Genomic DNA, 12,500 nt, shown 5'->3' with positions numbered 1-12,500 from the left:
ATATGATTAAAGAAAACATGCCAACGATTGATTTTACGCAACAACAACAGCAACAACAACAACAAATAAAAATCAACAAAAAGAAAGAGACAAAGAAAGAGAACAATTAGGAGCTGAAATGATGATAGGAATGATTATAATAGATTGCGCGAGACAAGAGGAGGAGGAGGAGGAGGAGGAGGAGGAGGAGGAGGAGGAAGCACTACAAGCAAATTATAAGCCATTTACTGCGAGAGAAATTAATGTATTTCAAGTTGGAAGGAGGGAGAGAAGGAAAGAGGGAGGGTAGAAAAGTGAAGAAGTAAAGAAGGAAGAAAAAAAGAAGAGAAGGGTTAAGAGGGCAGGAAACAGTCATGAAAAATTATATACCAAGGAGAAAGAAAAAAGGGAGATAATATAGGGAGAAAGGAGATAGAGATAGAGACACACAGATAGATAGACAAACAGAAAAGGAAGATAACAACGCAACATGAAATAAAGATAATGAAAGAAGAAAAAACAGCGAGAGGGATAGAAAAATGCGGTGAGACAAAGCAAAAGACGAGAGAGAGAGAGAGAGAGAGAGAGAGAGAGAGAGAGAGAAAATAGAGAGGAAAGAGTAGCAAAATATTGAGAACGTTACAATGAGACATGAAACAAAAGACGAAAAGAAAGAGCGAGTGGTCATAAGGTGCTAAACGAGAGAGTGTATGATGATGAGGAGGGACAAGTAAGTATAGAGTGCGAGGAAGGGGGGGGGGGAAGGTGGGAGCGTGAGAGGGGGCGAGGGATGGAGCGTGACTCATACATTACACTCCTACTGAAACCCTCCACACTCCTCCCCTTTTGCATATTTGAGCAGAACAGGTGAGAGGGTACAGGTGAGAGAGCAGTAGCAGTAAAAGGTTCATGGTGGTGGTGGTAGTGGTGGTGGGTGGTGGTGGTGGTGGTGGTGGTGGTGGTGATGGTGGTGGTGGTGGTGGTGGTGGTGGTGTTGGGTATATCTAGCAGCCTGTAATGATGTGTGTTAGTATGTGTTAGCTCTTCCCTATTTATCAACGTGTTATTCTTTCCATGGCCAGTATTTTCAGCCATTTCTGCGCCGCATCCTCCACTTCTCTCAAAGTTGAAATGACACGAGTTTAAGGATATTTTTTTGGTCCCTGTGATGGAAAATATGATTTCTACATTATTAACAGAAAAAGCCCTTGAGAATCCAGCTAATTATCTCTGTGGCCTTTGAAAGTCATCGTAATGAAAGAACAAAGCATTTCTGAATATGGTCATATGTATCTGTGCTATTCTCTATATGTATGTATCCCTCCCTATATGTCATACGTGTTATCCCCCGTGTGTCCAATCCGTCCGGCATCTCATAGCCATGGCGGGCAGGTGACAACCAGGTAATTCTTCCGCCCACTCTGCCTGTCTGGCCTGGTCGATACTGAGATTCACAGCACCAGCCGATAAGTGTGGCAGCGTGATAAGGCTACTGGCTATGTTGGTGTCAGGGGTGTGGGTGAGTATGGTGATGATGATGGTTTCCTTGTAGATGTGTGAATGTTAGGGCTGTGTGGTGAATCCGATGGTGGTGACGAGGATGTTGATGAAGGTGGTTTCCTGTTATGGTTTGTAAATAATAGGGTTGTGGATGAGTCTGGTGATGGTTGTGATGGTGATGATGGTTTCCTACTAGGTGTGTGATTGTCAGGCATGTGAGGATGAGTATGATGGTGGTGATGGTGATAGTGATGGTTATCTCTTTGAATTACTATTAAAACATATAAACATCTTTGCTTTGGAGAAGAAAAACAGCCACAAACGTAAAGGCAAATGAAAAAAATGCTGAAACTCATTGTCTACTCGCTAATATCTTTCCTCAACCAAACTTTAAATATTGAGATATGATTGAATATGACCATTGTTCTTCACGTCAAGAATAACCCACTGCTCCCAATGGCGAGTGGATAAAATATTAAAGCTCAGTGTGTATTGGCAAATATCGTATCTCATCACAACTTTAATTATTGAGTTACGATGGAAATACTCGACAATTTTCTTCTCACTAATAACCCGCAACACACCAAGGAAACGTAAAAAGTATTAGTAAAGTTCTGTGTCTCTTGAATAACATTATACTCGTCCTTGATATTCAAATCCATAGTAACAGGATCTAAAAGGCACACTTCACTGATCCCTGAAAGTAAAGAAAGATAAGAAAAAAAATAAGCGTAAAATTGTAGCTTCTCTGATATCAGTGAAGGTTATGAGGGTTAAGACAAGAAATATCTGACAAAGAGGTGAGCGTAAATTTGCAACCTGTCTTATACCAGCGAAGGTTATGAGGGCAGGACATCAGGTAAGGCGACTTGGGTGCTGGTACGAGACTTACTTCAGTTTTACGCTCGCTTCCCTACTTTGAAACCCATAAAACCCTACTTTTCAGTCCCTCCAGTTGAGTTCCAAGCATCCAGACGCCCTCCCGAAGCCACATATTGTTACACCTGCCACGCCACGTCTGCATCCTTATGAAGATTGCACGAGCAGACAAACGACTCTTCATAACCAAAGGCGGAACACAAGCAAGTTCACAGAGCCTCGTTCGCAGCCACGCCCCTGCGCCGGCTGCGGTGTGGGGCTGCGGGGGGGGGGGAGGGATTGTTGTGTGGGGAGGAGAAGGTAGGGGAGAAGGGCTGCGGTGTGGGGTCGCGTGGCTAAGAGGAGCAGGGATGTGGAAAGGAAAGACCCCTCACGATCGCTTTAAAAGTACCTCCCTTTATCCCCTGGTCCCGAAATAGCTACTAAATCCCTGGTCTTTTCGTTATTTTCTCTGTTTGTCCCTCCTTTCTCTCCTCCAAGATTTTTTTTTGCTCTCTTTCTTTCTCCTTTATTCCATCTGCATTCCCTTCGTGTCCCGTGGTTCCTCAAACATTCTCCTCAACGCTTTTCCCTTCCCACCCCTCCATCCACGTTCATCCACTTTACTTACCCTCTACGCTACACTCCACCCACCTTATCCTCTATCCTCACTCACTCCTGCACGCCCCACCCTCCACTCATACCCAATGCATATGAAACACAGCACTTCCTCAACGCCGCCTTCACACTTACTGGAGAAACATGTAGACTCCGGTAGGCTCGAGGGCGCGGCTGATCCCTTTCCAGGACTTGACCATGCTGAACTTCTGCCTGGCGGTGAGGGGGATGCGGGGGTCGAGGGGTGCTGGCGGAGGCGGGTCAGGCAGGTCATTGTCAGCCACCGGCCCAGGCTGCTCCCTCGCCAGTGCCCGCGCCAGTTTGCACCCCATGGCCCTCAGCCGCTCTGCCAGGGTCCACCAGCCTTCGACACCTTCTCATGAGCTACAGGGGTCCCCACGCCTGCACCCACGCCCACGCTCGCCCGCCTCAGCAGCAGAAGTAGCAGTTGCACCTCCTCGCCGCTCCGCAAGTGTGCATTTTTCGCGCTCTGTCTCGTTCTCACTCCCTCGGAAACTTGCACTTCGTTCCTCTAAGCGTCCGAATCCCGTTTTCTCTCACACTTCCATATCATTGAGAACGGAAGAGTGTCGTGGTGCGAACACTTGTGGGGCGCGGGCGGCGGTGTACGGCAGCGGGAGGGAGAGTCTCAGGTGAGCTACAGAGAGAGAGAGTGAAAGAGAGAGGGAGAACGAGGGCGGGTCCAGCGGTCACGGGGGTCTGTACCAAACTGGAGCGAGGCAGTGGCGGTGACGGCGACAGCGGCGGCAGGGGAGAGGCGCCCCCCATGCGCTCTAAACACCATTCCGGGACTACTGAAGAACCCAACCCTCACGCCGCCCACACGCCCGCCTCCACGTCCACGCACGCGCGCACATAATGCACACACACGCACACACACACACACAAACACACACACACACACACACACACACACACACACACACACACACACACACACACACACACACACACACACACACACACACACACACACACACACACACACACTCACTCCTATGATTCTGCGTGCGAAATCACCATGAATTGTGGAATAAGCCAATAGCAGCGTCAGGATATCGATCGCGAGAGAGAGAGAGAGAGAGAGAGAGAGAGAGAGAGAGAGAGAGAGAGAGAGAGAGAGAGAGAGATACCCAAGGGTACATACAGGTGACCCCAACACAAGGTCCTGTTTGCTACTTTTCCGTTCCACTGTTTACTCTCGAGCCTGACACGCTGCCACTGACGTCACTGCTTCAAGGGCGCCACCGGAGAGGACTTGACGCTGCCTTGATGCCTGACTGACCGGGGAAGAGAAGGGGACTGGGGGGAGGTAGTGAGGGGAAGCGTGGCGACCCTCATCTTTCCCTCTCCCCCACACCTCCACCATTTCACCCTCTTCCCCCCACATACACACCCAGCTAACTCTGCCAACTCAAACATTTGCCGTGATGTGATATTGAGATAAATCCTGTCGCCAAATACACCTTAAACTGAAGTCACAAACGCCACATGCTGACACCACGTACGCCACAACCTTACGCCACATCATTACCTGACGCCACAATTAGCCACAGCCACGCCTAGCTCACACACACACAGGAGAGGCACATCACACACCAGGACTGCAGCAAATGGCACTAACACGGCACGGTGCCAAGGTCCTGCCCAGGGTTCTTGAGTGGCACTAAAGGTTTCGGTGCCGACGCTCAGGTAAATATTAACGCAACACTGGTGAGGAGACACTGATCCAGGAAACAGTGGCGGTAATGGCGGTGACATGGACAGAGGTGATAACAGCGATGGTATGACAGACTGTGGTTACTGACGGGAGTATTTAACCTTTATGGGAGACGGGCAGACCTTTATGGAAGACAGAAACGGCCTTTATGATCTTTATGAGAGACAGGCTGATCAATGACACAAGAATTAGACCTTTCTTACCTTTATGAGACAGACAGACAGACAGACAGACCTTTTTATGACAGAGAGAGAGAGAGAGAGAGAGAGAGAGAGAGAGAGAGAGAGAGAGAGAGAGAGAGAGAGAGAGAAATAGGCACTCGTATATTTCTACAGAGGCGCCAGGGGGCAAAGAAGGATGAGCGACGGGAGAGAAAAGATGAAGAGGAGGAGGAGGAGGAGGAGGAGGAGGAGGAGGAGGAGGAGGAGGAGGAGGAGGAGGGAGGAGGAGGAGGAGGAGGAAGCAGGTGGGAGTCCAAAGAGGGAACATAAAAAACCGAGAGGAATAGGAAGGAAGCAGCTGATATAGAGTTTGTAGCCAGACCCATTTCACCTTCTACTCTTTCCCTGTTATTTGTGAGCCTGTCCCTTTGGCTTCAGCAACCCTTTGTCTTGCCTTAATCGGTTCCTTTGTTCCGCCTGAGTATAATCCTTACCCCTTAAAACAGCTATAGAACCTCTTGCATCCTTTCAGAAACCTTTAAAATCCTTTGAAATGTCTTTACAATCACTTCTTATGTAACTATATCCTTTATTAACTTATCTCACTCTCTTTATTAAGCTTCTTTCCTATCAAATCTCTTAATTCTCTGGGAATGTCTATAGAATCTCTTGTAGCCATTCAGAAACTTTTAAATCCTTAAAATGCCTTCACAACACACACTCATACAGTTTTTCCTTCGTCAACTTATTTTTTCTTCTTTATTAAGCTTCTTTCACTTCAAGCCTCTTAAACCTCTCAGAATCTCTATGAAGCCTCTCGTATCTATTCAGAAACTTTCAAAAATCCCTGAAAGATCTTCATAACACATACTAATACAGTTATTCCCTTCATTAGCTTATCTTTTTCTTTTATTAAGCATTTTCACCTCAATCCTTTTAAAACCTCTCAGAAACTCTATGGAGCCTCTAGTATCCATTCAGACACCTTTTAAATCCCTGGAATGCCTTCACAACACATTTATAAAGTGCTTCCCTTCATTAACTTATCTTTTCTTCTCTATTAAGATTTCTTCACCTAAAGCCTCTTGAATTTTCGGAACCCTTATGGAACCTCTTGTATACATTTAGAAACCTTTTAAATCCCTGGAATGCTTTCATAACATGCACTCATACAGTTCTTCCCTTTATCAACTTTTCTTTTCCTTTCCATTACGATTTCTTGACCTAAAACCTCTTGAATTTCTCGGAACCCTTCTGGAACTTCTTGTATCCATTCATAAACCTTTTAAATCCCTGGAATGCCTTCACAACACACACACACACACACACACACACACTTATACAGTTCTTCCCTTCATTAACTTATCTTTCCTCCATTATTAAGCTTCCTTCCCTTGATCCTAATTAAAACGATGAGAGGCAACAATTTCCTGACGTTTCCTCTTAATTCGCCTCTAATTAACTCCACCCGCTTCTTAACTTTATATGACATTCTCCTCGCCACCTTTCTCTCTGTATTGCATGCTTTATCACCCACCTGTAATTAAATCGAGGTACCTGAAGCGACCATCTCTACTGTCTCGCCTTACATTGATATTACTACCTATTGTTGACTTTTTTTGTTATCTGCACATCAATTTGTCTTTTCTTTTGTTTCCTTCCTGGGTCTTTCCTTGTCTTTCTTTCTTCTTTTAATGTTTGTCTTCTCTAATGTCCTCTTTGTTACTTCCCTACCTCTGTGACTTCCTTCCGTGACGTATTTATTACATGTCTTCCTGTTTCCTTGTCCCTTCTTCCTCTTTTTAACAGTTTATTTCCTTTCGAATCTTCTTTATTCCTTTCCTGTCCGTTTCTTTATTTTCTTCCCTTCCGTAAAGTTTTTTTTCTCTTATTTCCCCGGCTCTTATCCTTCCTACACCTTTTTTCCCCTCTTTCCTTGTTTACCCTCTTTATTTTCTCTTTCATTGCTCCTTCAGTTTCTTCTGTATTCTTATCTTACCCTTTTCGATCTTTCTCTTCTGCTTTATTCCCTTTCCTTCCCTTCCCATCCATGCTTCTCTGTTTGCCTTCGTCCTACTACACTCCTCCCTCTTCCTAAGCATCCTTCTCTCCCTACCAAAGCCCTCCCCCTTCCTTCATGACTCCCCAGCAAGCGAACGATCCCTGTCTTACATAATACATCTCTGTCACTCTGTCATGCTCCAATCAACGACCCTGTCACTTCACACAACACACACCTCACCGCCTTCCTCCAGCCCCGTCACACGCCTCTTTAACGCTGTCGAGGGTGAACGAATGGGGGAAAAATCTTCTCTTCTTGACCCCAATGATTTACTAGGCTACTCTTCCTGGTCTTATGTCGTCCCCCAGTCTCTCTCTCTCTCTCTCTCTCTCTCTCTGGGTGAATCTTTTCTGGTATGTCATCTTCATTCTTTCGTCCCTTCACGTTGCCCGGGTTATCATGACAAGGTGATCCGTTTTCTTCTCTTTTTGTTACAGTCTGTGCTCTCTCTTTCCGTGCTTTATGGAGCTTTTTTTTTATAGTTTTTTTTTCCCAGTTTGATGCGCCTCGATGTATCTGATTTTCTTTTTTTGTTATTGAATTGTCTGTTTATTCATCTATATGTTTATTTCATGAGAGGAATGTTTGTGTTCTTCTGTTCATTATTTTTTTTAAGTATACGTTTTTGTGTTCCGTTTTTTTCTTTAAGTGAGAGACAGTTTTTTTCTCTTTATTCCTTAAAGTTTCATAATCATCTATAAAGGAGTGCCTCATTCATGTAACCTTCAATTTTCATTATTTTCTTATTTCCGAGGCACATACGTTCCTTCTCTTAACTTTTCGTGGTAGCGAGAAAAACGTGCTGCTTTTTTTAATTATCTTTTTATTTCCTCTCTCTCTCTCTCTCTCTCTCTCTCTCTCTCTCTCTCTCTCTCTCTCTCTCTCTCTCTCTCTCTCTCTCTCTCATCCACCTTTAACTAATCTCATTTATTCTTCTCTTCTTTACTATTTAAGTGTCTCTTAACACAACTAACATGGATCTTTATTATCCTTCTTACTGTCTTCGCATCATCGCCTTTGTAATCTCCAGAATCTTTTTGATGTTTCTTTCTCTTTTTCATTTTCTCAGTGTGTAGAGTTATTTGCACTTTCCAATAATTGGTCGCTTACTTCACGACTGACAAATTCTTACAATCTTTCTTATCTTTCTCCCCTTTTATTGTTACTGTTGGCTGTGTCTTCTCTTTCTTTTAATTTCTTTTGCTTTTCTTTCTAATGTTGATTCTCTCTTCTTTTTATTATTTCTTTCTTTGCGGTCTTTCAATCCTTTTTGCTTTTCTTTCTGTCTATGTCGTACTTGAACTGCATTCAAATGGCTCTATAGGTGAGGAGGTGACGAGGGTTTTTATGGGTGTTTTTATAGCTATAGTAACAAATTAGCGATATTTCTACAATATTAACTAGAATAGTACTCTTTCAGAACCCGGCAATTCATCTTTATAGCTTTTGAAGATATTCATAGTAAAGGTACACTTTTTAAGGATGTTTTAATGATTTTAGTGACACGTTAATGATATCTATGGATTATCAATAAGGAAAACACTCATTAGAATCCGGTTAATTATCTCAGTGGCCTTGGAAAATAGTCGTGGTGAAAGACCAAAGCGTTGAAAGTCCTACTTCCTTCCCTATTCTACTGTGCCTTCATTCCAATTCCTTCTCTCACATCCCTGGCTCCTTCTGCTCCTGTCCAAACCCACCCTGCTCCGCCCCACCTCGCCCCGCCCCTCCTTGCTCGCTGCCTCACGTAATGAACAGACTTGCACTAACACTTCCCTCGCCTTTACTACCTCTCAAAGTGTGCCAGGAAACACCACTTGGAGTCTGAGAACAGTTCCAGCCACACACACACACACACACACACACACACACACACACACACACACACACACACACACACACCGCGTAGTGTAGTGGTTAGCACGCTCGACTCATAATCGAGAGGGCAGGGTTCGAGTCCCGGTAAGCGGCGAGGCAAATGGGCAAGGCTCTTAATGTGTGGCCCCTGTTCACCTAGCAGTAAATAGGTACGGGATGTAACTCGAGGGGTTGTGGTCTCGCTTTCCCGGTGTGTGTTGTGTGTTGATGTGGTCTCATTCCTACTCGAAGATTGAACTATGAGCTCTGACCTCGCTCCTTAATGGGGAAGACTGGCTGGGTGACCAGCAGGCGACCGAGGAGGAGGAGGAGGTGAATTACACACACACCATTTAGTGTATTGGTTAGCACGCTCGGCTCACAACCGAGAGGGTCCTGGTTCGAATCCCGGAAAGCGGCGAGGCAAATGGGCAAGCCTTTTAATGTATAGCCTCTGTTCACCTAGCAGTAAATAGGTGCGGGATATAACTCGAGGGGTTGTGGCCTCGCTTTCCCGGTGTGTGGAGTGTGTTGTGGTCTCAGTTCTACCCGAAGATCGATCTATGAGCTCTGAGCTCGCTCCGTAATGGGAAAGGCTGGCTGGGTGACTACCAGACGACCGTGGTGGTGAATCACACACACACACACACACACACACACACACACACACACACACACACACACACACACACCGCGTAGTGTAGTGGTTAGCACGCTCAACTCACAATTGAGAGGGCCGGGTTCGAGTCCCGGTGCGGCGAGGTAAATGGGCAAGCCTCTTAACGTGTGGCCCCTGTTCACCTAGCAGTAAATAGGTACGGGATGTAACTCGAGGGGTTGTGGCCTCGCTTTCCCGGTGTGAGGAGTGTGTTGTGGTCTCAGTTCTACCCGAAGATCGGTCTATGAGCTCTGAGCTCGCTCCGTAATGGGAAGACTGATTGGGTGACCAGCAGACGACCGAGGTGAATTACACACACACACACACACACACACACACACACACACACACACACACACACACACACACACACACACACAGACTGTAACCATCTTATACATTGCTCCTCTTTTCCTTTCTGTTTTTCTTTTTCTTTTTCTCTTCCCTGCTTTTGTTTTCCATTTTTATTCTCTCTCTCTCTCTCTCTCTCTCTCTCTCTCTCTCTCTCTCTCTCTCTCTCTCTCTCTCTCTCTCTCTTCGTTAAGACCTTTTCACCTGTCTTACAGCACCCTGATTAATGGCCACAAGAGGCGGAGGAGGAGGAGGAGGAGGAGGAGGAGGAGGAGAAGGAGAGATAAATAGGTGAAAAGAAATGGACAAATTGGAGGAAGAAATAGATGAAGAAGAGACGATAAAGAGTTGGAGGAGAAAGAAGAGGAGGAGGAGGAGGAGGAGGAGGAGGAGGAGGAGGAGGAGGAGGAGGAGGAGGAGAGGAGAAGGGAGGAGGAGGAGGAGGAGGAGGAGGAGGAGGAGGAGAAGGAGGAGGAGGAGGAAGGAGGAGGAGGAGGAGAGAAGGACGAGGAGGAGGAGGAGGAGGAGGAGGAGAAGGACGAGGAGGAGGAGGAGGAGGAGAAGGAGGACGAGGAGGAGGAGGAGAAGGAGGACGAGGAGGAAGAGAAGGAGGAGGAGGAGAAAGACGAAGAGGAAGAGGAACATAAACACGTTCAGAGCTCGATATCAAAAACTATACACGGAAATATTGAACACTGCTCTCCATATCCTTCTCCCTCTCCCTCCCTCTCTCTCTCTCTCTCTCTCTCTCTCTCTCTCTCTCTCTCTCTCTCTCTCACCTCCTCATCACCCGTCACCTCGAGCGCCCCACCATACCTGTCCGGCCAAAGTAAACACAGGCTAATTGTACCCCGGGTCCCCTTCAAGCAACTCTGATGGACTGGGGGGAATATGAAGGACGCCTCACTCTATTGTTATCAGTGGCGTGGCTTCTAATATCACTGGTGGTGGTGGTGGTGGTGGTGGTGGTGGTGGTGGTGGTGGTGGTACTGTTACTACTGCTGATACTAATACTAATTCTAATTCTAATACTAATACTACAAAAACAAAGAAAAAGACAGAGAGAGAGAGAGAGAGAGAGAGAGAGAGAGAGAGAGAGAGAGAGAGAGAGAGAGAGAGAGAGAGAGATAACACTGAGCCAGGAAACACCAACAGAGAAAAGGGAGGAAATAAATGGAAAGAATGCAATAAAAAAAACCAGCCACGAAGAAGCGATAGAGAGAGAGAGAGAGAGAGAGAGAGAGAGAGAGAGAGAGAGAGAGAGAGAGAGTATGAGGAGACGTATAGCTTGAGAAGGGAGAGTGAAGAGAGTCGGGTGAATAACTGAGGCGAGAAGAAGGAAGGGAAGATAAGGGAAGGTGATATGATTATGTAGGATTCCGTAGAGAGAGAGAGAGAGAGAGAGAGAGAGACCCAGGAAATTATTCACGATATCCAACACGAAAGCAAAATATAGTAGATGAATAAAATGGAAGAAATAAATAAACGAAAATAAACTCTATAGATTTTCGTATTCAGATTTTATTCCTGAGCGATCTTTTCCTCTTTTCTCTCCCCTCGAACCAAGAAGAAATTGAAAATATGTCAAAGATGAATGATAAAACATAACCAAACCTACATATTATTTGTTATGGGAATTGAACAGAATATTTAGAAGATACTGTTGTGGTGGTGTCTCTCTCTCTCTCTCTCTCTCTGGCACAGTACCCGGTTAGCGCCCTAAACTCAGATTACGAGTTTAATCCCAGCTTACTGCAATTTTTTTATATATATTTTTTATTTTTATTTTCATGAAAGAGGTAGCGTTCCCTGCGTCCTTTATCACTCCTACACCCCTCTGCACCCTGGCTCTCCCTGTCACCCACTTCTGTCACCCCTGCACCCTCGATCTCCCTGTCACCCACTTCTGTCACCCCTGCACCCTGGCTCTCCCTGTCACCCACTTCTGTCTTCCCTGCACTCTGGTTCTCCTTGTCACCCACTTCTGTCTCCCCTGCACCCTGGCTCTCCCTGTCACCCGCTTCTGCTCTACTGTTCTATGGCTCTCCCTGTCAACCATTTCTGTCTTCCCTGCACCCTGGCTCTCCCTGTCACCCACTTCTGTCTCCCTTGCATCCTGGCTTTCCTGTCACCCACTTCTGTCTTCCCTTCACCCTGGCTCTCTCTGTCACCCTATCACCATCCCTCTGTTTCGGTTCCATCACTCGCTTCAATTCTCATCCTGAACATTATTTTTCCCCAAACGTTAAAAATCCGGGAAAGAAAACTATTCCACACTCTTGCTTTTTAAATCGTCCCCATTACTATCACCATCACTATCATCACTACCTATAGACATGAGGAAATAAGGTGAAGGTCCAAGAAAGATACCTGAACTCACCACTACTACTATTACTATCATCCCCACCACCACCACCACCACCACCACCACCACCACCATCACAACCTACACAATAGTACAAGACAGCAAGGGGGAAGTTGGAAGAAACATTTAGACCCTTTACAAAACACGCCCACTTATCCCCATTAATTATTCCCATCAGTAAATGAATTGACTTTTACTGTATGTTTGTTAGAGAGGAGGAAGAGACGCAGGGTACAGTACAAGACCTGATCCATCCACGTAATTCAAAGACACACACACACACACACACACACACACACACACACACACACACACACACACACACACACACACACACAGGCAAGATAAAG

General features: G+C 45.8%; 1 protein-coding gene across 3 annotated transcripts in view; it reads right to left on the bottom strand.

Annotated features, from left to right (window-relative positions):
- LOC123499544 (neuroglobin-like) overlaps positions 1-12,500 on the bottom strand; it is a 267,612-nt gene that overhangs the window by 132,613 nt on the left and 122,499 nt on the right. The window contains exon 1 of one of the 3 annotated variants that reach the window (XM_045247647.1): positions 3,091-3,757. The exons of the other annotated variants lie outside the window; for them this stretch is intronic. Coding sequence (XP_045103582.1) covers positions 3,091-3,287 — 197 coding nt within the window. The 5' untranslated portion in view covers positions 3,288-3,757. Of the gene's footprint in view, positions 1-3,090; positions 3,758-12,500 lie in introns of those variants that run through there. 3 annotated transcript variants of the gene reach the window in all.

The sequence above is a fragment of the Portunus trituberculatus genome, chromosome 50 (assembly GCF_017591435.1).
Source record: "Portunus trituberculatus isolate SZX2019 chromosome 50, ASM1759143v1, whole genome shotgun sequence".
NCBI classification, from domain to species: Eukaryota; Metazoa; Arthropoda; class Malacostraca; order Decapoda; family Portunidae; genus Portunus; species Portunus trituberculatus.
This window is presented reverse-complemented; position numbering and strand designations above follow the sequence as displayed.